The sequence below is a fragment of the Pelobates fuscus genome, chromosome 9 (genome assembly GCF_036172605.1).
Source record: "Pelobates fuscus isolate aPelFus1 chromosome 9, aPelFus1.pri, whole genome shotgun sequence".
Classification (NCBI taxonomy): domain Eukaryota; kingdom Metazoa; phylum Chordata; class Amphibia; order Anura; family Pelobatidae; genus Pelobates; species Pelobates fuscus.
This window is the reverse complement of record NC_086325.1, coordinates 166,291,860-166,318,980: the sequence shown is the minus strand read 5'-3', so window position 1 is coordinate 166,318,980 and position 27,121 is coordinate 166,291,860. Positions and strand designations below refer to the sequence as shown.

The following is a 27,121-nucleotide window of genomic DNA, read 5'->3' as shown; positions in this document are numbered from 1 at the left end:
GAGGTACCTGGCACGGCCTGTGGCTGCCAATCTGTCAGTCTTACATTGGGTATTCTAGATCAACATGCCTGTCGCTTTGTGAATTCTAGCAAATCTCACTGCCCGCAGTTAAACTCTGCCAGAACTATCTGCAATTCCCATTGGATGCCAAGTGTCTTCACCTGGAGCATGCCTGGTTAACCATCTCCTGGCGACGGGACTCATAAGCCATTTGGAGAAGGCGGCTTTTATAGCTCTCCGTGAGCATCTGCTGCATGGCGGCTGCACAGACAGAAACAGAGGGAGTCACTCAGATGGGTTCGTAGTTATGGGCACAGAATGGAATGATGTATGAATAGATAACACAATCTCTAATAATACGACATTACTTGTGACTGAATAATCTGTATACAGAGCACTACATGTGCTTAGACATGAGAATTATAAAAACAAAAAAATACAAGCCCAATCACAAAATGTTATTTATAAGACAACGCACACGTGTACTCCTATATCCGACTAAACTGGTACTAAGTAATCTAATAATTTTTCGGTTTTGGCTTAATTTTTGCAGTGATCCCCATTTCTAGCAGTAATTATTTCATACAGGAGAGCAAATACTAATTGTTTAAGAGATAAAATGAGACAATTCAATAACCAGAAGCATTGGGGAACATTAAGAGGATGGAGATTAGGTTCATCACATCGGAATGCCCACAATCCCTTGCTAAGTATTCTAGAAGTTAAAGGTATAACTGCTTTCTGCGTGTGGATTAAGTTTACATACACGCTACTTCCTTTCGACGCAGATTGTCCGCCTCTTCTTGTGTGATTGCCATGAGCTGCTCCATTCTTATCCTGGAAGGTAGCACAATAAACATTCATTAAGCGAGGCTTCACACAATGCTTACATCACGCTACAAAGCTACGTTTCTTGACAGTGGTTGCCTGGTTCACGTTTTACTGATCAAAGCATGTTGATCGCCATTTATAAGGTGACCGAAAGAGGTTTCATAGAACATTTCCCGGGACAAGTTCAAATCCCGCCACGGCGAGTCAAAAACCCGGGTTAGGACTGAACCAAGAGAACAGACAGAAACCAAGACTGATAGCACTACTGCCTTAATAACCAGTGGAAGATGATGTTTTGGGGTGTTAATGAATAAATGAAGATTGTGTTATTAAGACATAGAATGTATTGTGTTTATTTAGAGTAAAAAAAAAAGTAACATCACTTACCGCTCGTCATCCAAAGATTTCAAAATGGCGGCACTTTGCTTCTGTCTGGAAAGTAGAAATAACAGTATTTAGTATCGAACAATTAATAACAACATATTATATGGGGTGCTCTGTATAACAAGACTCAATGCAAGCGTAACAAACTGGAGCTAGACTAGGTTTAATCAATGAAAATTTCCATGAGCTTCTGTTAAACTATCGTAGGACAATTATTTATAAACTGCTCAGTTTTATCAGAAAATGATATATTCAACATTTACAGTAATTTGGTTGGACTTGTTATCAGCTAAATATTATACCCAATCGAATTATCCCAGACAGGATTCTGTTAATCCAGTTATTGATGCAACGGGTAGGAATGAAAAAAGCTGAAGCTTCCTCAGCCGTGCTGGACCCGGCGTCAAAAATTAAACTAAGAGAAAATGGATGGTGTCTGGCTGAATTCACCGATGGGTGGAGGGTCACCGGGATCACCACATGATACTACTCTTACCTCTGGTTTTCTTCCAGCAGATTTGAGATGCGGAAGGAGATTCTCTTGTCCATCTGTTTAAGCTGCTCCTGTAGCTCCCGTCGGTCGTTGTGGAGCTGCTTTTGGTGTTGGGTCAGTCCTTTATCGAGCCGTGATTGCTCCTGAGACAAGAGGCACCAAACCATCAGCTCTGTCTGTCTGTAACTCGTCCTGTCTATATGCACTCACTGTGATACAACGTAACAGTCAATGGACCCTGAGTGCTCCCATAACCCTGAGGCAGCCAGCTTCTCAGTAATCCCATAAATAGAAAGTAATGGATCCCGGCTCTCCAGGAGGGTGTAAATCACAAACGTCAATTTTAAATGCAGTACGCAGATAACATTTCAAACACCTTAGACTAAATCATTAATTTTAATAGAATAGGTGTAGATGTGTGGAATAGCCATCCCACTAAAATTCAAGGTTTCTGCGTTCTATATTTTAAACAACTTGTTCTGATAATGTGACATCATAGAATTTCGCATTATGTTCTAATTTGTAGAATTAGCCAGACTGTGTTGGGTCCAAGGGATCTAGTAATCAGCCAGGGAGAGGATTAAAATGCAGTAATTTGGAGTTTCTGAGTGGTTCAGTATGGACATTACTATCGATCACGATACCTGGACCATCTGATGAACGGCCGTGGTGACCATTAGGATGTGTTTATTTTTAGGTTTGGAAGATTTTAAACTACTCACCTGTCTCACGGATTGCAGGATCTGGTCTTTCTGCGTGTTGTTCTGTTGGACAAGCTGTGCGTATTCTCTCTGCCCCAGGTCCAGACGACGTTCAAATTCCAGTTTTTCCAGCATTTTCTGTTCCTACAAAAGCAAATAAAGCATATAATATAGTAATATAATATATAATCCCAGGTGGGGGAGGTTAGAGGCCTGGATGGGAAGGACAAGGGTATGGGCACCCAGATGGAGGAGGGTGAAAGTGCCCAAGTGTCTCCCCAATTACCCACCTTTCTCCTTTCGTATTCTGAGAATTTGTTCTGAAATAAGAAATCAGAAAAATGTTTGTTACAGAAAACTGCAGATTTACACCAGAAATAAATAATACCCTCCTGGTTCGGAAACAATATAATTATTGAAGTACAAAATTAGAAGAAAAAAAAAAAAAAAAGCGTGAGACCGTAAAACTTGATCAGAAATCTTATAAATCACCCAAAATGGAGGGTTCACTCATTCTGTCTATTGTTGCTTCCAGTTAAAAGAACTGTGACATCTGAGCATATACGCATCAGTTCGTACATCCCTTACTACATGAGAGGTCCTACAACTATCCGTCTTCCACTTAACATCAATTCACACACGAACAGGGACGGTGCTACTATTAAGGTGAATAAGGCATTCGCCTGGGGCGACGGCCTCTGGGGGGCGCCCACTGGGAGGTTTCCTGGTGGGCTGCCCTGCTGCTGTCTGGGGATGCTGTGCTGGGTGAGCGGCTCCTTAGCCACCCCCCAGCGCAGCCACTCACCTGCTGGGCTCCTCTCTGCCGCTTGCCTGCTCGGGGAAAGCACCCAAGCAGAGCACTCTGCTTCCTGCAGGCAGGGGGAAGCAGGGATGTGACTTAGTATCCTGGCTGCCCCCTGCCTGTGAACACCAGAAAGCACTCTAAGGGGAACATGAAGCAGCCTTTGCTCACAGTGACCGGCTCTCCTGCTCCCCCCATCAGGAACAACAGCAGCTACCTGCAGGCTGGACTTCTCTTCGCAGCACTCAGGTGTGGCAGGCTAAGAGGGATGATTTATTGTGTGCATTGTTGTAAATTGGTGTGTGTATGTTTTAAATTGCTGTATTTGTGTGTGTTAATAAAGTGATGTTTTTTTTTTTGCTTGAGTGACAGTGTGAGAGTGTTCAAATGACACTGTGTTAGTGAGAATGTGTAAGTGACTCTTAAGTGAATGTGTAAGTGTGTGTGTGTGTCTGTGTTAGTGAGAGTGTGTAAGTGACACTGTAAGTGACTCTGGGTGTGTGTGTGTTAGTGAGAGTGTAGCTGACAGTGTGTATGTCGGTGAGAGTGTGTGTGTGTTAGTGAGACTGCAAGTGACACTGTGTGTGTGTTAGTGAGAGTGTGTAAGTGACAATGTGTATGTCAGTGAGTGTGTATATCTTTCTTTCCTTAAATGTGTGCTCACTATGTTTCTCTCCTAAAATGTTTTCCAGTCTCTGTTTCCTAAATATCTCAACAGTCTCTATCTTTTCCCTAAATGTCTCCCCAGGCTGTATCCGTTCTCTCACTGTGCGTCTGCTTTCACTTAAAGGGACACTAAAGGCAGCCAGACCACTTCAACTGATTGAAGTGATCTGTATGCACTATCCCAGTGCCCTTCAATTGCAAAGGTAATTATTGCAGTTTTTAACAAACTGCAATAAATTCACATTCAGAGTTAACTCCACCTCTAGTGGCTATTCATGGGGACATCCAGCGTCACGCAAAACCCCAAAGTATAATGCTTTCCTATGGGGAAATCCTAATGTGAGCGCGGCCATTGAGGAGCGACGGCGGACCTGAGCCAGTGCCGAGGGACATTAGCGCTGGACCCGGGTAAGTGGTTTGTAACCCCTTCTGCACCACTAGGGGGGAGGTGCACTTGATGGAGAGGGAAGCTATAGTGCCAGGAAAACAATTTTGTTTTCCTGGCACTATGGTTACCCTTTAATGTCTCCTCAGTGCTTCTCTTTCCCTAAATGTCTCTTTATTGCAATTCAGATTTGTGAATAAACCTCTGAGGGAATGTAGTTGCATTCATGAGGGGGCGGCAAAATGGATTGTTGCCTAGGGCGGAAGAATCCTTGCACCGGCCCTGCACACGAGACCTTAGCCCTCTTGCCGCGTCACTCAAGGAATTGTTACAGCTCGTCCTGTTACACGGACACAATACACACAGTTTACCTGCCACTCCACCTCCTCTGCTTGGAACGCTGCAGGTGCCCCGTCCACGGAGTCCCCTTCTCCCGCACTGTTTTCCAGGACGGAGAGCAGATACTGCGAGGGCGCACAGTATTCAATGCCGATCTCTAGCAAAGGAATAGAAACAAAACACAAACTGGAGGAACGTGTAAGACCCAAAACCCAGCAATTTATAAACAGATAAATGAAACATGGCGGCACCGTTTATTATGCAGACATGCGGTTATCTCTCCACGATTCCTAGTTTAGTAAATACTGTAAACAACGTGCACCACGCCGTCCTTACAATTTGGATGTCAGATTCACTATAAACAGATCTGAGATATTTCTCACATTTACCGCCACAAACTGCCAGCATACTGGGTTTATCTTTAATCCACGCAGGCGGCAGTTTGAGATATATCACTGTTTTTATTTCTGGAGTGATGTCAGAGTTATTTACTAAAGTGAGAATTCAACGTGAAGTTCAAATTTAAGGCCTTCGAAGCCAAACTGAAACTATAGCGGACTTTTCCACGTCGGCTACGCTGGCCTTAAATTGGAGATTCACTTTGAGTTCTCTCTTTAGTGAATATGCTGTGTATGTTGATAGAAGACACAGGTTGGAATTGATCTGGTTTTACCTTTGCACAAAAACTGCTGGATAGCTTCTGTTCCTTCCACGCAGACAGAGCGCGGGGGATAGACCATGCCGGCCGTGTCCAGAGATAGCATCTACCAGGCGGGATCAGATCAGACACAGAAACATTACAGATACAACCAAGCAATCGGACAAAACGGATATTAAACAATCTGCAGACAGACATTCTACAGTCGCCATGACGACCTTTAGCCGCTGGACACACAAAGAGAACAGATTATCAGACGTGACACTTCCATTCTTACTTTTCCTCCCTCCCACCGGGACACCTAACCTGCAAACTACGCCCCGTCGTAAAGCATGATGGGAGTTGCCATCCCTTGTCTGAAAACGATTTCTGATAAAAATATTAAATCAAATAAAAATAACCCTAAATAATTAGAGGACACATTCCACATAGCGATTTCTTTTAACTCATCCTGATTGTCTCAGAGTTACGTCGGTTATAGATAATTTATTTTTGGTTTGTCAGAATCTCAGAGTAGAGAGGAATACTTTACCTCGAGAGTTCGGACATGGGCAAGCGCTTGAGGGAGTTCCTGCAGTCTGTTTTCCATGACATCGAGCGTCCGCAGGCTGCGCAGCCCACCCACCGTCTGAGGAAGGACTTTCAGCTTGTTCCCTGGATAAGGAAAGATAATGAGCTCATACAGAGACGGCAGGAGTAGAAGCAGTGTTTGTCTGGGAGAACAGGAGTTTGTCCTCAGACAGATCATCTGTACAAAGTGCGAGAGATTATGGTAGAACTAAAACACGGAATAAACTATAGAAAACGTGAAAAGCACTCATAAACAGCAAAGCTATCATTTCATTAAGCTCAGTTTAAAAGTCCGTTAAGGATACCTTTACCAAAATCCAAACTGATCGCACTGAATATACCTTTCACATTGAGAGTCTGAAGCTGCACTAAGTCTCCAATTGAGTCGGGAAGAGACCGAAGGAGATTTCGTTCAACGTTTAACACCTGTTGGGAACAGAGAATTATTACACTCTCCTCCCGGGGGGGATACATTGATCCCCATCTGTATACACATACCATACATACATACACGCACACAGGATCTGCTATAGAGTGGAGCATGGGATGTGGGAATCACCGGTGACGTTCTCCAACCCACCCCTCTCAATATCTCACCCCCAGTAAATATCTTCTGCTATTGTCTGTAACTGAGTCTCTGTATATGGTACAACTAAAAAAATATAATAACATTTTATTGGGGAATCAATAAATGGCCAGTTTTACAGAATTTTGCTACAACACGATTTGATATAGAATTACTTTTATTTATTTAATCACTTAGTTCATCAATTGCTTTCCCCATAGAACAATATGACTATTACATCACCCCAGGGCTGCATGTCCCAGTGCCTGCCATATTTACCCGTAATGATGTCAGGGAACCAACGTCAACAGGAAGTGATGTCATTTTATTATCATGCAGATCAAGGACCTAAAATAAGGAGAGAGAAAAAATCTATATACACATAAATAGAACTTATTTGCAAATCAGTGCCTTTTTAAATACAAATAATTATGTATTTAGGACAGGAGGGATAGAGCTGCATGCACACTGGATTGGTAAGTGGCTTTCACATTATTTCTTATTTAAATCTTAAATTTACACTGTATGTTTGATCTTGAAAAAGACCCTGAGTGGTCGCAATGTCGATCGGGACATAATACTTTGGATGAAATAATTTACTAATATAGAATCACTTGGAATAAGACCTTTTGAGCGCACCTCTCAACTTATTGGATATATATATACGAAAGGAAGGAGGTCGGGCCTGATGAGTGTCAAGGCCACAGTCCTGGATGAAACACAGAGCATGCACAATTATATCACGAAGATGGCTCCCAAAGATGAACTGCTAAGGGAATGCCTGAGACTTCAACAGGTCGAGGATGCAGAAAAAGAGGAGGTTCCTTGGCTAGACAAACCTCTCCATGGGGTGTACCACCGGCAGATAGTGGATGTGGCTCACATGATAAAATCCTACCAGTGGTTGGAAAAGGCAGGACTGATAGACCGCACTGAGGCACTAATCCTAGCAGCACAGGAGTAGGCACTCAGCACCAGATCAATAGATGCTGGAGTCTACCACGCCAGGCAAGATGCAAGGCTCAGACTGTGCAGAGGACTCAGAGACAATCCAGCACACAGTAACCGAGTGCAAGATGTTAGCAGGAACAGCATACACAGAGAGACACAACCAAGTTGCGGGGATTGTGTACCGAAACATCTGCACAGAATATGGATTGGACCTGCCTAAGTCCAGATGGCAGATACCACAAAGGATAGTTGAGAATGACAGGGCTCAGATCCTGTGAGACTTCATGATCCAGATAGACAAGCAAGTGCTGGCCAACCAACCCAATATCGTGGTGGCAGACAAGGAACGAAAGACTGCAGTCGTGGTGGATGTGGCAATACCCAGTGACTATAACATTACGAAGAAGGAACATGAGAAGGTGGACAAAAAGCAAATGAAAGAAGAACTAGAAAGGATGTGGAAAGTGAAGGCAGTAATAGTCCCAGTTGTGCTAGGAGCACTCAGGGCTGTGACTCCCAAGTTAGGTATTGGCTTCAACAGATTCCAGGTGGGACATCTGAGATTGCTGTCCAAAAGAGTGCAGTTCTAGGAACAGCTAAGATACTGCGCATAGCCCTCAAGCTCCCAGGCCTATGGTACAGGACCCGAGAATGAAGAATAAACATAAAAATATATCTATGTGCTATGTAGACACTTTAAGTTTCTCTGGGATGTCGGACAGGGCAGTACTGTTTGAGGCTGTGAGCTGCCTTCCATGACCTCGACAATGAAAAGGTAGATAACCTAAAATTAAACTCCTTGGAAAAAATAAATAAATAAAACCACCAACCCGTCCTCCACTCTCCCAATCTACCTATCCCTCCAACTCCAACCGTGGAGCCCACACCCCTTAGAAAGGTTGCCTGGAGCTACGTACTATGGCTGAAAGCTTAGCCACGAGATAGCTCGCTTATATCCTGTGTTTGACTTCTGCCAAGCTGTGGGGCCGTGTCACTCAGCCACTTCGCCACTAGGGTCCTCCCAGCCATTAGTCGTATTCTATTCATTAGTTTATGGGACAAATCTGTTACTTTTTCTTTTTTTAGAGACAAGTAAAAGAAATCTGAAAGTTTGTCCAAGACAGGAAGTCTGCCGCTTCCTCATTGTCTGATGCTTAAGCACTAAATTTCAAATGTCACCTATTTTGACCTAATTAAGTCAAACTTAAAATACAACCGACAGACACTCGGGACTCCAGCCTTGTGTCGCACTTCTAAACAAAATGGCGGCATAGGACGCTGCCACTGATCCCACCGCAATGTGGACACGGAGAAGAAACACAGGTTAATATGTATTTGTAATATGCGTTACCTTCAAGGCAGCAAGATCTGAAATGTGGCATGATTTGGGGAGAAGCTGCGTTAGGAAGTTGCTGTGAAGAATCAGGACCTGCAAAAGATTAAAAGCAAAAAATAAATAAAATAAAATGTTTAAATGCATTACTTTCCAGGTTTTATAAACCGAGAGGTGAAATTTGCTGAGAGTTGTCTTTTTGGACCAGTTTAGATGAACGCTGCCCAGTTAGGCACACACTCTGCTAGGACAAGACACGTCTATGATCATCTTTTAATAACTTCAACATACTACAGTGAGCAATGTGTCCTGTTCTTTATTACATAAAAAAATAATCGGTCAATAAATGTGATAGATCTTAGATCAGACGTTCTTACTGTAGTGATAATGTTATTTTATCATTTACCGAATCAGATTAATACTTCACTGGGTCAGTAATAACTACCTTTTTCTGTAACACGCGACATGTGGAAAAAATGCCATCCGGAATCTACAAAGAGAGGGGAGGGGTAAACTTTAAACTCCGGCATTTCGTCCGTAAATTAAATAAATTAATGTATTCATATATTGGGAGCAGATAACAGGCTCTGAGTCCGTTACCTCGGACAATTCACATTTTGAGAGATCCAGAATATCATCAGCGCCAGCCTCTTTCGCCTGTTGGAGGGAAAATAATAAATTGTAAACCATAAATATATATTCACACACATAAAGACGTATACACACATAACAGCCCCATTGACTCATTGGCCTTACATTTCCACAATCCCTCCTCAAAGCCTCGATATTAAAAATGATCTACACACCCCTCCCCATAGCTCGCAACAGCACCCGTCCTCCTCGCCCCTCCTCCCCCTCATATGGCCCCAGCCGAAGACATTCAGTGGGACCCCGGTGATAGGCTGACAGATTCAACTGGCGCTCCCAGCCCATTACCAGCGCCCATGGAAAGGCATCCATATTGAAGCCGGGGCTAGAGGAGGACACAGAGGGGCCAAATGGGCAGGCTCCATCTAGAAAGTTAGAAAACAGCTTAACTTGTTAAGATGGCAGGCAGGTCCCCCATATAATGTACCGTAATAACTTGATTAAATTGCAATAAATATTCAATGCGTCAGACCACTCCTCAAAGACACAAACACTCCTGGGTTTCAAAGCATTTATAACAATTCACCTCACTGTCTGTACCAGGTGCCACATAGCTAAAACTCTGCCAACCTTATCATGAATACAATCCACATTGATCTTTGATACTTTTTAAAATAATTATATTTTTTATTTTACTTGTAATGCTAAAAGGGTCACTGTCACTTGAGGGCATGTTTTTCGAAGCCCCCCAAGGTGGCGCGTCTGATTGTATGTGGAAGCCGCTAGACAGGGAGCCGCTATGGTCACTGCCGCCATGTCTCGCCAGCTCCTGGCACTTTATTTACCACGAGCCACGTCTCCCGCATCCGAGACAGTATGTAAAGGGTTATATGGATCTTGTCACGTATACACTATAAGATGTCACAAACGTCACATTCCCATCAGCCATCACCGGATTTTCTAAATGTTAATCTTTCAGCTGTTTAGTAGATTTTTACATTTACCAGATAAGGGTGCAAAAACAATGTACTGCATGTGCTGCATGTATACAGAATGTATGTGATATACACAGTATAGCTAATTAGGGAGCAATCTTCTAAACAGCTAAAAGATCAAAGTTGCCACAATTCGGGAACAATCTACTATAACAGCTAAAAGAACAAATTTAACAAAAACAGCTTTTGGCAACTTTGATCTTTTAGCTGTTTAGAAGATTGCTCCCTAATTAGCTATACTGTGTATATCACATACATTCTGTATACATGCAGCACATGCAGTACATTGTTTTTGCACCCTTATACGAAGGTAGAACGCAGATAGAACCCCCATTTGGTAACCTCAAATACGGCAAACTCACAGAAGGATAAGAAATTAGAGAGCTATTAAACAAACAAAAGATTACCTGATTATCTTTAATCTGTTTAGTAGATCCCTTATTTGGTCATTGATATCTTCAAGGCAATCCCGTATAAGGATAACAAATTCGAGCATTATCTATTAAACAGCTGGAAGAGTAAAATAAAGGAAAGGGATTGACCTAATTTTGAGATTTCAGCAGTTTAGCAGATAATTCCCTAAACCTGTAACTTTGTGACTGCGACCTGCAATCATTGTCCACAGAGAATAACGGACTTCCAAAATTAGAAAAAAAACTAATGATCAAACTAAGATTTGGGTTGTCCAAATTGCATTTCCCAATTTCGGAAAATAACTTGTCAATCTAAAATAAGTCAAATCAGTAAAGCACTCCCCCCCCCCCCCCCCCTCCCCTCCCCACCCATGCACATCTCTAATTTCAAATAAATTCTGAAGCAGTGAAGATGATTTTTTCCATAAATAATAATTTTGGAAGTGGTGATAGTCCACACTTACCAGGCACATCTGATATTCAAGCCGTTTCCTCGCTTCGCCGCTCTGCTTTTGTTTTCGGAAGAATAGCGGCATCATAACGCCACTGTGAGGGCTTTCAGTAAATGGCGGGCAGGAAGAAGCCACGTGGCTCGGTTCTTGCTTTTCACTGCATTGTGGGCTCCTCTGTGAACACACTGTAACAAGCGTCATTACATTTACAGAGTCTGGGCGGTCAAACTGCGATATCTGGGGCAAAATATCCGACTTACTTCGTCTTAACCCAGGAAATGAGTTCCCATATGGGGAAAACGCACTGTTCAGATAATAAGCAGCCTGGGAACATATTTTGGTAAGTCATTAATAAACATACATCGATCCGATATTAAAATCCCCTTCAGAACCACTGAACACAAATCTGTAAAATAAAAAGTGTGCATTTTCTAATCACTGCCCGTGGTACTAACGCCAGATGTATTCTGATTGGCTGAAAATAAAAGCAGACATTAAGGAGACAGTTTCAGTGCCCCCACACCACCTTTTCGGTTATTAATTAACTCTTTAATTATCGCCGCAGCCAAGACTCATAACATGTACTGTACTTATACAGGTATATAGTGTAACTCCTGTAAAGGCCATTTAATTAAACCCCTAATGTAATTAATGACACAGTGACACAGAGTTACTAGCGAATGGCCAGAATTCCGCATTATTTGTGGTCAGATTCTCTCCCTCAGTAGCAGCCCACGTTTACATTTCCCAAATGTGAATCCCATGATGGCTCTGCTTACCAACAGGACACCAAGTCACGGCTTTACACCTGTTGCAAGAGGTTTAGACAGACTCAGCATTTCCGTGAAGATTTGTCCCTAGGCGAGCATGCATTCTTCCTGGACAGCCTTCTCCCACACCCAGCCGAGCATTACTCCACTGTACACTCACTCTGCCTAAAGCACCAAACTAGAACGAACAAAAAATACTGATATGTATATACAGTTGCAAGAAAAAGTATGTGAACCCTTTGGAATGATAAGGATTTCTGCACAAATTGGTCATAAAATGTGATCTGATCATCATCTAAGTCACAACAATAGACAATCACAGTCTGCTTAAACTAATAACACACAAAGAATGAAATGTTGCCATGTTTTTATTGAACACACCATGTAAACATTCACAGTGCAGGTGGAAAAAAGTAAAACAAACTGGAACGGTTTTACAACAGGGCCCCTGGACTAACTCATCACACACTCAGAAGCCCATTTTCTGAGCAGTTTTGATAATGCTGGTTGATCTGAAAAGCCTCTTCTGCTTCCATAAAACTGACTTCCTCCTACTGGTCAGGAAATGGGGCTTCCCACCACGTCAGGCTTGGATCATTGGGTTATCACTCCAGGAAATCTGCTTACTACCAACCACCACCTTCTAGGATCCTCCAGTCTTTCAGGAATAATCTTGATCCAGTGAGGTTGTCATTTACTTGTCCTAGCTGGCCATGACTGATTGAGAATTAGCAGTCCACCTCAAGGCCTTTACCAGCTCCAACCAGTCTATAAGCTCCAATAAACCAGGTCTTGCATGCAGATGGCAATCTTGCGCCCTAGCAAAAGTTTGGAAATGGAATGTAGCTAGGACGATCACAATAAACACAGTCATGGGAAGTGACTGCCACCTTGTCAAAAGCTTGAATAATCTAAGGCAGGTTTCTGTAAGCAGCCAAACCGTCCACGGCTTCCTAATACAAGTCCCTGGATTTACCTGGATTGAGACCCATCTCTTTGTTGGGGCTTGAGGGTCAACCTTCCCCGTGCCCGAGAAAGTAGTCATTTACACCCCAATCACAGCACACTTTAAGGCCCAATGTAGGCACCCAGGCCACTTCATAAAGGATAAAAGTGTGCATGGGTAGCAAGAGTAATCTGGATACCACTAGGAGGTTCTTGGGCATAACCCTAAAATAATCATTGAAAAGAAAAACCAAGGAGGACAATGCCAGTACCAGGGAGATCCCTCTGCTAGTGAATGGCACTCTCCTCCGTATCAAAAAAAGTTAATGTATGTACAGTGCGTTACAGAGGATGCATAAATAGCAACTAAAAATTAAAAGGAAGAAACTAAATAAACCAAATATCTAGAGGACTAGTAGAGTATCTCCATTAAAATATATTTAAACGAATCCTTATATATCTTTACAATGTGTCCACTCCGCTTCATTAACGTGATTTCCCCATTGGAAACATTGTTATATAGACTGTCACCTGATCTACCTATTCTACTAAGGATTTATTTGGAACTATTTAAATACCTAGCTGACATATTTTAATTGGCAACCTTGTATTCCTCTTCACAATCACTGGGCAAATCCTGTATTTTGTGTGTTTTTTAAATGAATAATCCCCTTTAAATATGGTCAGATAAATAGCCCCCTTGCAATCACTATTACAGTTCTAGTGAAAAGACAGAGGAAAATGTGGGTATAATAAAACCACTATTTAGCAGATAATTCCCTATCATACCTCCTGACAAAGGATAGCAGTAACGCAGTAACTATCACATCCAAACTTCAGCCAATTCTATTGTAATTAACTATGCCTAGAAGAAGTACTATAATCACTACAGTTCCCTCTCTTGTGTACACTCCCTCACAATCCTCTGTACCAGCAATCCCTTTGACCCTGCCCGTTGAACCCTTTTGGGCCAGTCGGAGTGACTTACGTTCACTGCTGACAATCCTTCCAGAACTCTAGCCTGGCTACCTTCAGTGCCTCTCCCCTGTCATTTTACTACCTTGTCCTGACCCCTTTACCCACGAGCTAGCAGGGCGATCTTTGGAGAGTAAGACATGGTACTGCGACATGGTCAAAGGTTTAACCGGGTGGCGATTGGACAATTCCCAATATTTTCACAGAAGGGCCCTCGGATCCCACCTTTCAGGGGATATATAACTTGTGGTGGTACATTGTTGTTTTTGTAACGGTGCTTACTTGGTCCGTGTGCTGGCAGGGGTCCTCTGATCGAGCCGTGTGCCGGACAGTCTGATCGGTCACGCGGCCCGTACAGTATTGGGAACACTGCTCGCACCTTCTTAAAGGGAAATGGGAGCCTAACCTTGCGATCGGCTCCAATTGGCCCACATCATTCCGACGCCCCCATTCACGCATGTTTTGGGGCGCAGGCATGATGTGGACCAATCAAATTAAAAATAAAGGTATTTAAACTTACCTGGTCTTAGATTCTGTGCCCTAATGTGGTTTCTGTTCCCAGTACCCTTTAGAGCATTCCTTGTGATTTGTATTGTATTCTGGTATTGACCTTGGCTTTGTTTCCTGACTCTGAGTTTCTCTTTAACCCTTGCCTGTCTTGTTTGCCCATCTGATTATTACCGTGTACCTGACTCTGGCTAGTTCTCGATTTCGATGTCTCTCCGTTACCCTGACTTCGGCTCATATTTCGACTACGCTTTTCTCTGTCTAACGTTAGGTCCGGCCACTCTAAGACCCGGTAAGACGTTTATATTTCATTAGTTCGTTACTTGCCATCCTAAACTCTGCGTGTTAGGGTTATACTCCGTGACAGTTTTGTACTTGTTTTTGGGGTATTTTGTGTTGTGTCCTCTGTATCTGGGAGATAATTGGTTTACCGAGGTCTAACTCCATTATCTCCACGACACAGACGCCTGGGCGAGCTTAGGACAGAATGAACGGAGACCCCATGTTGGGGGTCTGTGTATAAATATCTCTGAGCAGCCACTCAGACAATCACTGCCACGGCCCCCTCGCCACCAAACACCGCTGATCTAAACCCAAACATCTTAACAGCCTAGACTTTACCTGTAAACGTACCCGGAGGTACTCAACCAATTCCCTTCATATAGACACCGGCTGGTAATGGTAAATATGTAAACAACATTCACCAAATATTTACCTGTTTAACAAGATGAATAGGAAGCTTCATTGGAAATATGCAGTAATTGGTGTACACAATCGCTAATTACCCAATACACAATGACTAATTACCCAATAAACACACATATCATCCTAATGTGTGAAGCGTCCTGGTACCCACCCAGCATTAAGATGCCTCGAACGATGAATCACAGAAAGCACGGCCAGGGAGGATATTATCGAAATGCTTCGTACGACGGCTCACAATGACATAATCAATTAATAATTAATCGCAGATCTTGGCTCTCCATCAGAGAACACATGGAATACTTGCTTATGAGAAGACTGTATCTACCAGTAACATATCTGTAGTTTATTAAAGTAAAACTGGAGGACATTATTTTATATAAAGAATCAACATTAACCAATTAAAGGAACGCTCCAATCACCATAACCACTACAGTCTGTCGTACCCTGGCTCCCTCTCAGGGTAATTAGTCAAACTGTTTATGGACTGTTTCACACCTTCTGGAGTCTTTGCATATTTCGCGACATCACCGTTTGGGGTGCGCCATGTGGGATGCGGTGGCAAGTTGCTGTTCCCTTGCACGCGACTCCATCTTTGATATTAAGCTTCTGGCACTTCATCTGCCAGGAGCCCAGGTCAGTGATGTTCTCTGTAGCCAGGAGCCCAGGTCAGTGATGTTCTCTGTAGCCAGGAGCCCATGTCAGTGATGTTCTCTGTAGCCAGGAGCCCAGGTCAGTGATGTTCTCTGTAGCCAGGAGCACAGGTCAGTGATGTTCTCTGTAGCCAGGAGCCCAGGTCAGTGATGTTCTCTGTAGCCAGGAGCCCAGGTCAGTGATGTTCTCTGTAGCCAGGAGCCCAGGTCAGTGATGTTCTCTGTAGCCAGGAGCCCAGGTCAGTGATGTTCTCTGTAGCCAGGAGCCCAGGTCAGTTATGTTCTCTGTAGCCAGGAGCCCAGGTCAGTGATGTTCTCTGTAGCCAGGAGCCCAGGTCAGTGATGTTCTCTGTAGCCAGGAGCCCAGGTCAGTGATGTTCTCTGTAGCCAGGAGCCCAGGTCAGTGATGTTCTCTGTAGCCAGGAGCCCAGGTCAGTGATGTTCTCTGTAGCCAGGAGCCCAGGTCAGTGATGTTCTCTGTAGCCAGGAGCCCAGGTCAGTGATGTTCTCTGTAGCCAGGAGCCCAGGTCAGTGATGTTCTCTGTAGCCAGGAGCCCAGGTCAGTGATGTTCTCTGTAGCCAGGAGCCCAGGTCAGTGATGTTCTCTGTAGCCAGGAGCCCAGGTCAGTGATGTTCTCTGTAGCCAGGAGCCCAGGTCAGTGATGTTCCTTGTAGCCAGGAGCCCAGGTCAGTGATTTTCCCTGTAGCCAGGAGCCCAGGTCAGTGATGTTCTCTGTAGCCAGGAGCCCAGGTCAGTGATGTTCCCTGTAGCCTTGAGCCCAGGTCAGTGATGTTCTCTGTAGCCAGGAGCCCAGGTCAGTGATGTTCTCTGTAGCCAGGAGCCCAGGTCAGTGATGTTCTCTGTAGCCAGGAGCCCAGGTCAGTGATGTTCTCTGTAGCCAGGAGCCCAGGTCAGTGATGTTCTCTGTAGCCAGGAGCCCAGGTCAGTGATGTTCTCTGTAGCCAGAAGCCCAGGTCAGTGATGTTCTCTGTAGCCAGGAGCCCAGGTCAGTGATGTTCTCTGTAGCCAGGAGCCCAGGTCAGTGATGTTCTCTGTAGCCAGGACCAGGAGCCCAGGTCAGTGATGTTCTCTTTAGAGGATCCCACGAGAACCTGCACTGGTATTGTCTTATTCCCACAGTAACTCCACCTTTTGTCAAGTTATGTCAACCTCACAATTTAACATATGATAAGTAGTCCCACGGTGTCTTATGCAATGTTTTTAATGGGTTGAATTTCAAATTAGGTCAAACTAGCTGAACTAGAAACATTCTCTAAGTCTGCTCTGCTTTCAGTTCGACTACTCTAGCCTTGAATTTGAAATTCTCTTTGAATTCTCACTTTAATTTATGTGATTTACAAGCATTTCAAAAATATTAAAAAGTTCAGAGCCGCTTTAACTGGCGCCTGGAAAGCAAAGGTCATGGCCTCATCCAGAAGCTGTAATACAGTGAACTGTAGTGGTTATGGTGCTTACAGTTTTCCTTTAAAAGAGCAATCTAGCACAAAATACTAAAAGTGGAGCAATTATAAAGTCCTGTACATACACAGCCAATATCAGTACAGCCTGTACCTGGTTCTACCTACACAGCCAATATCAGTACAGCCTGTACCTGGTTCTATCTACACAGCCAATATCAGTACAGCCTGTACCTGGCTCTATCTACACAGCCAATATCAGTACAGCCTGTACCTGGCTCTATCTACACAGCCAATATCAGTACAGCCTGTACCTGGCTCTATCTACACAGCCAATATCAGTACAGCCTGTACCTGGTTCTATCTACACAGCCAATATCAGTACAGCCTGTACCTGGTTCTATCTACACAGCCAATATCAGTACAGCCTGGGCCTGGCTCTATCTACACAGCCAATATCAGTACAGCCTGTACCTGGCTCTATCTACACAGCCAATATCAGTACAGCCTGTACCTGGCTCTATCTACACAGCCAATATCAGTACAGCCTGTACCTGGCTCTATCTACACAGCCAATATCAGTACAGCCTGTACCTGGTTCTATCTACACAGCCAATATCAGTACAGCCTGTACCTGGTTCTATCTACACAGCCAATATCAGTACAGCCTGTACCTGGCTCTATCTACACAGCCAATATCAGTACAGCCTGCACCTGGTTCTACCTACACAGCCAATATCAGTACAGCCTGTACCTGGCTCTATCTACACAGCCAATATCAGTACAGCCTGTACCTGGCTCTATCTACACAGCCAATATCAGTACAGCCTGTACCTGGCTCTATCTACACAGCCAATATCAGTACAGCCTGTACCTGGCTCTATCTACACAGCCAATATCAGTACAGACTGTACCTGGCTCTACCTACACAGCCAATATCAGTACAGACTGTACCTGGTTCTATCTACACAGCCAATATCAGTACAGCCTGTACCTGGCTCTATCTACACAGCCAATATCAGTACAGCCTGGGCCTGGCTCTATCTACACAGCCAATATCAGTACAGCCTGTACCTGGCTCTATCTACACAGCCAATATCAGTACAGCCTGTACCTGGTTCTATCTACACAGCCAATATCAGTACAGCCTGTACCTGGTTCTATCTACACAGCCAATATCAGTACAGCCTGTACCTGGCTCTATCTACACAGCCAATATCAGTACAGCCTGGGCCTGGCTCTATCTACACAGCCAATATCAGTACAGCCTGGCCCTGATATTATACACAGTAATTGCTCACTATGGAGTGCCTGTCTAATATGTGTATAGAATACATGTAGTTGAGGCCAGGCTGACATAATCACTGTTATAAAGTGTTTTATTTACAGACATACAGAGCATTTTGTATATTAACAAACAACCACACACTGGGATACTGACTGATACACTGTATACGATAACAATGTGACTGATACACTGTATATAATAATGTATATACTGACTGATACACTGTATATAATAATGTGACTGACACACTGTATATAATAATGTGACTGATACACTGTATATAATAATATTCTGACTGACACACTGTATATAATAATGTGACTGACACACTGTATATAATAATGTATATACTGACTGATACACTGTATATAATAATGTATATACTGACTGATACACTGTATATAATAATAATGTGACTGACACACTGTATGTAATAATGTATACTGACTGACACACTGTATATAATAATAATGTGACTGACACACTGTATATAATAATAATGTGACTGATACACTGTATATAATAATGTATATACTGACTGATACACTGTATATAATAATAATGTGACTGACACACTGTATATAATAATGTATACTGACTGACACACTGTATATAATAATAATGTGACTGACACACTGTATATAATAATGTATACTGACACACTGTATATAATAATGTGACTGACACACTGTATATAATAATGTATACTGACACACTGTATATAATAATGTATACTGACTGACACACTGTATATAATAATGTATATACTGTCTGACACACTGTATATAATAATGTATACTGACACACTGTATATAATAATGTATACTGACTGACACACTGTATATAATAATGTATATACTGACTGACACACTGTATATAATAATGTATACTGCCTGACACACTGTATATAATAATAATGTGACTGACACACTGTATATAATAATGTGACTGACACACTGTATATAATAATGTATATACTGACTGACACACTGTATATAATAATGTATACTGACTGACACACTGTATATAATAATGTGACTGACACACTGTATATAATAATGTATACTGACACACTGTATATAATAATGTGACTGACACACTGTATATAATAATGTATACTGACACACTGTATATAATAATGTGACTGACACACTGTATATAATAATGTATACTGACACACTGTATATAATAATGCATACTGACACACTGTATATAATAATGTATACTGACTGACACACTGTATATAATAATGTGACTGACACACTGTATATAATAATGTATACTGACTGACACACTGTATATAATAATGTGACTGACACACTGTATATAATAATGTATACTGACTGACACACTGTATATAATAATGTGACTGACACACTGTATATAATAATATATACTGACTGACACACTGTATATAATAATGTGACTGACACACTGTATATAATAATGTGACTGACACACTGTATATAATAATGTATACTGACTGACACACTGTATATAATAATGTGACTGACACACTGTATATAATAATGTATACTGACACACTGTATATAATAATGTGACTGACACACTGTATATAATAATGTGACTGATACACTGTATATAATAATAATGTGACTGACACACTGTAGATAATGAAACAACGGGGGGGAAGGGCTGCGCTAAAAAGTAGTAAAATACAGTGTAAACCAGACCGGATGGTCACAATCTGATAATAATGGAAAACGTAAGTCTCTTACACACTGTAGATAATAATGTATACTGACTGACACACTGTATATAATAATGTGACTGACACACTGTAGATAATAATGTATACTGACTGACACACTGTATATAATAATGTATACTGACTGACACACTGTATATAATAATGTGACTGACACACTGTATATAATAATGTATACTGACTGACACACTGTATATAATAATGTGACTGACACACTGTATATAATAATGTATACTGACTGACACACTGTATATAATAATGTGACTGACACACTGTATATAATAATGTATACTGACTGACACACTGTATATAATAATGTGACTGACACACTGTATATAATAATGTGACTGACACACTGTATATAATAATGTATACTGACTGACACACTGTATATAATAATGTGACTGACACACTGTATATAATAATGTGACTGATACACTGTATATAATAATAATGTGACTGACACACTGTAGATAATAATGTATACTGACTGACACACTGTATATAATAATGTATACTGACACACTGTATATAATAATGTGACTGACACACTGTAGATAATAATGTATACTGACTGACACACTGTATATAATAATGTGACTGACACACTGTAGATAATAATGTATACTGACTGACACACTGTATATAATAATGTGACTGACACACTGTAGATAATAATGTATACTGACTGACACACTGTATATAATAATGTGACTGACACACTGTAGATAATAATGTATACTGACTGACACACTGTATATAATAATGTGACTGACACACTGTAGATAATAATGTATACTGACTGACACACTGTATATAATAATGTATACTGACTGACACACTGTATATAATAATGTGACTGACACACTGTAGATAATAATGTATACTGACTGACACACTGTAGATAATAATGTATACTGACTGACACACTGTATATAATAATGTATACTGACACACTGTAGATAATAATGTATACTGACTGACACACTGTATATAATAATGTGACTGACACACTGTAGATAATAATGTATACTGACTGACACACTGTATATAATAATGTGACTGACACACTGTAGATAATAATGTATACTGACTGACACACTGTAGATAATAATGTATACTGACTGACACACTGTATATAATAATGTATACTGACACACTGTAGATAATAATGTATACTGACTGACACACTGTATATAATAATGTGACTGACACACTGTAGATAATAATGTATACTGACTGACACACTGTATATAATGCCCCCCTGTGGCTGGAGCCCTGTGCAATGTATACTCACTGTGATTTGGGGCCCCTGGCACACTCTCTGGGCCCTATTCTGGGGATCCTCCCTTACTCTGCAGTCAGGAGCTCTGTAAATGCATCATTCGGCAGCAGCAACCGTGACATCACAAGGTCATGTGACTGCTGTGATCACGTGATGTGACTGTTAGCGTAAGGCTGCTAAGGTAAGGGACAAACAGAACACGGCCGCCATGTTTAATGAGGGCAGATGCCAAAAGCTGATACTAATAACCCATTGCCTCACACAATATGGCGGCCCCCTTGCCACACACAATATGGCGGCGGCGGTGCCTGATTGGGGATCTCGCGATGTTTGGGCGGTTGATAAGGCGCTGGCGCTGTCGCTCCACCCTCTTTCTCTCCCCGCTCCCAGCTGGTTGAGGTGTAACAGTTCTATCGGTCGTCCCGAATCCGGGTTCATCCGACACCGAGACCGGTCTGTGAGAAGCGGAACCGCCCAGTAACCGGCAGCCATGCCTCCCAAATTCGACCCCACCGAAATTAAAGTCGGTACGTGAGCGGTTAGCGGGCAGTGAGAGCCCCGGGCGGGCAGGCCTCAGTGCGGCAGGCGGAGCGAGTGTGGCTCTCACGGTACTCCATCATCATCGGCTGGGGGGACCGGGCGGGGGGGAGGTTAATATAATCCTACCGGGCTGGGGGGTTTAATAATATAATCCTACCGGGCTGGGGGGTTTAATAATATAATCCTACCGGGCTGGGGGGTTTAATAATATAATCCTTCCGGGCTGGGGGGGGGGTTAATAATATAATCCTTCCGGGCTGGGGGGGGGGTTAATAATATAATCCTTCCGGGCTGGGGGGGGGGTTAATAATATAATCCTTCCGGGCTGGGGGGGGTTAATAATATAATCCTTCCGGGCTGGGGGGGGTTAATAATATAATCCTTCCGGGCTGGGGGGGGGTTAATAATATAATCCTACCGGGCTGGGGGGGGTTAATAATATAATCCTACCGGGCTGGGGGGTTTACTACATAACAAGATTATATTCTTTACTTGGCTGAAGGGGGAAATATTATTTTATATTATACCAGACTGGAGGGTGGAAATATTCTTATATATCGGGACTATACTATACCAGGCTGGGGGGGGGGTAGAAGGGGAGCAGTGGGTGGAGAATGAGCTGTATTGAATTTACAAACTTGTAGGTAATGGTTTCCTTATGTACTGTTGATCACTGGGTCAAAGTTTTGTTGTGCCAGTAAGTGGCTTGTTAGTAGGGTTATTCACTAAAGTTAGAATTGTTAATGCATTTTAACCTTAAAAGTAGCCACTAACAACTATTGATTGACACTGAATGTAGGGCCAGGGGACTCTGGTCACTATAACCACTTTAAGGAAATGGCTACAGGCCAAACGAAGATCTGAAAATTCTCCAGGTCTGTTTCCAGTTTAGGTGTTTGACGCTCACTCTGCATTTCTGGCAAGTCTTGCTTTAGTTAGGAGTGTGGTATTGAGCCATTGCTGTAGAAAGTGTAGCTTATTGCTGATGTAACGGTACATGTCCCATATATGCCTGAAAGCTGTCTGGAACTTCTCCTGTTACACAATTCCCATACTCCCTGTGTGAGAAGATAGACAGGAAGGTCTAGTGACTGGGAATCTGCCGCAGCCAGTTAAAGTAAAATCTTGGCTATGGGATGCCCTCTTTTAAGATGAATAATGTAGCCACCCGCCACTATACCAGCCTGATTCCTGTGTCTTGGTGTATTCCAGTGGTGAGCTTAAAGTAACCTCTTCTTAGGAAACAGAGCTTTTCTACACGTGGCTTGCTCTGTGCCGAAAGATTGAGAACACTGTATTCTGTTTGCTTAGAACTGCTTACTGTGCTCTGCACTGGTTTTAATTCTGCCTCTGTTTCGGTTATAGTGTGTCTGAGATGCACAGGAGGGGAAGTTGGAGCCACCTCTGCATTGGCCCCTAAAATCGGACCCTTGGGTTTGGTGAGTTACATGTGGTGTAAAGTGTATTTACTTTTATTTAGTATTTTATGAAAGGTCATTGAGCTGGATAGCGGTGTGCTAAGCAGTGACCTCTGGCACACAAGCCTGTATGACAGGGGCAGGCAAACTTCAGCACTCATAAGTTGTGAACTAAATCTCCCATAATGCTGGAAAACATCAGGGGTGGTGTAGCCCACATCTGAAGTGCTAAAGATTTCTAAACTCTGGAATACTAAAGGTCTGTCTCTGATCTAGAATAGTTGTATGGAATTCCTAGTTTGCATGCTAATCTGAGCCCCTGCAATAAACCCTTTGGTGCCTAAATGGCCACAATTCTACTTAATGCATCTGCTGTCAGATCTTGCTGCAGTAATGAACCAAAGGACCTGCCATGTCACCTCAATATTCTGTTCTTGTCATACTCACCCCATGTCTGCATTTTAGTGAGGAGCTAGATTTTAAAAATTCCCAATTATTTACTGGGAAAGGGGACAGGAAATGGCCCTGCTGAAACAAGCTTAGTCTATCTGGAATTGGGGTGTAGTTTATCAAACCTCTTTTGATGGATATAATCGAACAATTATGGCAATGGGAGTACATGCCTGTCTTAAATCCTTATTAAACTGTGTAAACTAATGCTATGATTCTGAATTGACAACTTGCTTGAATGTTACAAATGGATTTTGTTTTTAGTCTCCCAAAAAAGTCGGTGATGACATTGCCAAAGCCACTGGAGACTGGAAGGGGCTGAGAATTACAGTCAAACTGACCATTCAGAACAGACAGGCACAGGTAACGTCAAATTTATGGACAGACTTTAACAATTGAACGTGTGCAGGAATAGTCCAATGTTTATGTGAATATCCGTGTGGCTAATCAGTCAGAGCATCCTCCAACACGGTGTATGGTGCATTAGAAATGTGTGCAGGGACAGTCTGTTATGTATTAAGGCACTGGGAAGAGCCCCGCACATAAAGTATGACAAACCACTGACTGGTCTTAACATAGTTTTATAGCATTAAAAGGGATTGCATTGCTCAGTGCTAGACAAAATTAGTCTTTCAAATGTTATTGTGGGTGTCTCTAGGAAGACAACCTCTCTTGGATTATTTTATAGCTTCTTGGAAAGTAACTGCCATGCAATCCCAGTAGGGTGTGGTAGCATTTTAGATCATGCTGAAGTAAAGTAACATACAAATATATATAAAGTTCTACTCCCTCTAGCGCTGCATGTTTATTGTGGTTATAGGTAGCCAGTGGCATGCATCCAGCTGGCTGTCAAACTGAGACTGCCAATCATGGGTAATGTGTGTACAGCCACCCGCCACTATGCCAGTCTGCCAGTGACATGGTATATTCCAGTGGTGAGCTGAGACCAAAACCCATCTTAGGAAACAGAGTCCTTCTGTGTGTGAAAGACCCTGTGCCGAAAGATTGGGGACACAACAACCTGATGCCACACAGCAGAAAAATGGTTTCTGAATGGTCCTAACAGGGTTTTATTTTTCTGCAGATTGAGGTCGTCCCATCTGCCTCTGCTCTGATTATCAAGGCCCTGAAGGAGCCCCCTCGTGACAGGAAGAAGCAGAAGAACAGTGAGTATCTTGTATTGAATAATGTGGCAATGTCAAATGTCCTGTGTGACTTGGCGTTCAAACATAACCCCCTTAAATGATCACTAAAAGGTTAAAATACATTAACCTTTTAGTATTGGGATTTATTTAATAAATACAATAAAAGCCTTAACTTGCCTGTAACTACTCCAGGACAGTGCTCTCTGCAAATGCTTGGACATCCTGTCAGACTGCATTCTATTCTAGTACTTCTCATAAAAGCTCCTTTGGCAGCAAAAGGCTTAAACCAGTCCTCACAACCCACCTACAGTCCAGGTTTTGTCAGGCATTTATTCCAATGTAGATACTAACTCCTCAGCTTGTGGTGAGCAATGAGATCTAGTCTGGGATCTACTGACTCCAGGCCGTAACCACTTCAAATCACTGGTCATGGTGCCTGGTGTAACACTTCATTCACAAAGTTAATTGAAAAATATTTAAACACCTTGATTTGCATTAGTTTCTGCTAAATGTTGTGGAATTCTAGATGATTCATGTTGCCTCTTATATTCCAGCCACCCGCCACTATAGCAGTCTGATATATGACTGTGTATAATCCAGTGGTGCGCTAAGAACAAAACCCTTCTTAGGAAACAGGTTCATTCTGTGTGTGAGTGATTCTGTGCCGAAAGATAGGGAACACATGTTGGCATTTTATGCTAAAATACACGAAGGGTGGAGTTTGCTTGGTGTGAATAAAGTCTAAGTTCTGTATTTTATTTTCAGTCAAGCACAATGGCTCCGTCACCATGGAGGAAATTATCAGCATCGCCCGGCAAATGCGGCACCGGTCTCTAGCCAGAGAGCTCTCTGGTAGGTAATCTTTCTGAAATATATTAAACGGCATAAAATAACGAATCTGTGAATATAGAGTAATACATTCACATCTGATTCTTGTCTAGTGTTTTATTTTGTTTTTCACGTGTTAATTTGATTCTACCTTTTCTTTAGGAACCATTAAAGAGATTCTGGGCACGGCACAGTCCGTTGGCTGCAACATTGATGGAAGGCACCCACACGATATCATTGACGATATAAACAGTGGTGCGATGGAATGCCCAGCGGTAAGTGCTCCATAGGAAAACAGTTTGTGTATGTATCCTATAGTATAACACTCTATAACTAGCTGGTCATTAAATGAAATCTCCTGTTCTTTACTGTGATGGCCTGAACCATGAGGCCATTTTTGCACTGCATTTTACTGGGAAGTAACCTTGACACGTGCCCCTTCGTATGCTAGGTTTCCAGGCAGGTTCAGTCACTGGGAACCACTGCTGGCGTGCAGCAACTTTTCACTCCCGGTTTCTTGTAGAATTCCCTGTAAGGCTGGAAAACTGTTGGAAACCCTGATTAGACATTGTAGTAAAGTTTTGGTAGTTTGTGCTGATAAATATTAATACATATATTTTTTTTTTTTACAGAATTAAACCTGCTGTGTAGAAGAATTATCTACAATAAAGAACATTTTCTCTATTTCTTGTCTTGTGGTTTTTATTTAATTTTGTTGATCCTGGGTCTTTTTTTTTTTTTTTTTGTGCTTGGGGTGTTTAATATCAGGCCTTTCCAATGGGCTGTTTAATTATAAAACACTCCTTATTCAGCTGCAGTAATTCAGAATCTTCGACTTTTTAGTTAATAGTCTGACCTGTTCAGTTTCTTAAAGTTGCGGTTTATTGAATATAATTAATGCTGACATGTAACAATGGTCTATTTCATGCTCTTTCCTTTTTAAAGAAAACAAGCCACATGTTAAACATTCCTCCCCTCCCCCAAACCATGCATCCTATGTCTCTATCTGTGCCCTAACTTAGGCTGTAAGGAATGTTAAGCAGCAGACTATACCCATTGCAGTGGTTATAGTATGCATTCTGCGTTCATTCCTGGCTTGCTTTTTGGCTCTATGTGTCTTTGTAGAAATCAATATTCTGAATTTAGCCCTAACTGGGGGGAGAATGCATAGTCCTCACAGGTTGTTTTTGCATCCAGTTTATGGCAGTGTCCAGTAACTACTCCATGTCAGTGTTTGTAGATGTAAGCCAACAAACTGCTTTTAAAAGTGCAGTTACTATAAAGGAACTTAAAGTAGCATAAAGCAATGTTTGGGGCTGACATTGGGCTTTGAAACCAGTT

At 42.3% G+C, this 27,121-nt stretch overlaps 2 protein-coding genes and 3 non-coding genes across 7 annotated transcripts in view; 4 read left to right on the top strand and 1 right to left on the bottom strand.

Moving 5' to 3' along the window:
• LRSAM1 (leucine rich repeat and sterile alpha motif containing 1) overlaps positions 1-21,527 on the bottom strand; it is a 43,406-nt gene extending 21,879 nt beyond the window's left edge. For 2 of the 3 annotated variants that reach the window (XM_063433012.1, XM_063433013.1), the window contains exons 1-16: positions 21,412-21,527; positions 11,139-11,311; positions 9,279-9,335; positions 9,124-9,168; positions 8,697-8,774; positions 6,674-6,742; positions 6,171-6,255; positions 5,792-5,913; positions 5,275-5,365; positions 4,634-4,758; positions 2,700-2,729; positions 2,431-2,553; positions 1,712-1,851; positions 1,219-1,263; positions 767-837; positions 162-261 (exon numbers count right to left, since the gene is read on the bottom strand). In XM_063433012.1, the coding sequence (XP_063289082.1) occupies positions 162-261; positions 767-837; positions 1,219-1,263; positions 1,712-1,851; positions 2,431-2,553; positions 2,700-2,729; positions 4,634-4,758; positions 5,275-5,365; positions 5,792-5,913; positions 6,171-6,255; positions 6,674-6,742; positions 8,697-8,774; positions 9,124-9,168; positions 9,279-9,335; positions 11,139-11,311; position 21,412 (1,355 nt within the window). In that variant the 5' untranslated portion in view covers positions 21,413-21,527. Of the gene's footprint in view, positions 1-161; positions 262-766; positions 838-1,218; positions 1,264-1,711; positions 1,852-2,430; positions 2,554-2,699; positions 2,730-4,633; positions 4,759-5,274; positions 5,366-5,791; positions 5,914-6,170; positions 6,256-6,673; positions 6,743-8,696; positions 8,775-9,123; positions 9,169-9,278; positions 9,336-11,138; positions 11,312-11,905; positions 11,942-21,411 lie in introns of those variants that run through there. The other variant, XM_063433014.1, reaches the window with a different exon arrangement.
• Positions 21,528-21,756: 229 nt separating this feature from the next.
• RPL12 (ribosomal protein L12) lies at positions 21,757-26,464 on the top strand. The gene is made up of 7 exons (XM_063433006.1): positions 21,757-21,926; positions 23,305-23,378; positions 24,072-24,170; positions 24,892-24,973; positions 25,718-25,804; positions 25,943-26,055; positions 26,413-26,464. Exons 1-7 carry the CDS (start codon positions 21,890-21,892, stop codon positions 26,416-26,418), a joined length of 498 nt encoding a protein of 165 aa, XP_063289076.1. The 5' UTR covers positions 21,757-21,889; the 3' UTR covers positions 26,419-26,464.
• Positions 23,107-23,234, top strand: LOC134573801 (small nucleolar RNA SNORA65). Its single transcript, XR_010085361.1, has one exon. It is a non-coding gene; the product is annotated as a small nucleolar RNA SNORA65 (small nucleolar RNA).
• LOC134573804 (small nucleolar RNA SNORA65) lies at positions 24,699-24,824 on the top strand. The gene has a single exon (XR_010085363.1). It is a non-coding gene; the product is annotated as a small nucleolar RNA SNORA65 (small nucleolar RNA).
• LOC134573802 (small nucleolar RNA SNORA65) lies at positions 25,510-25,636 on the top strand. Its single transcript, XR_010085362.1, has one exon. It is a non-coding gene; the product is annotated as a small nucleolar RNA SNORA65 (small nucleolar RNA).
• Positions 26,465-27,121: the final 657 nt, after the last annotated feature.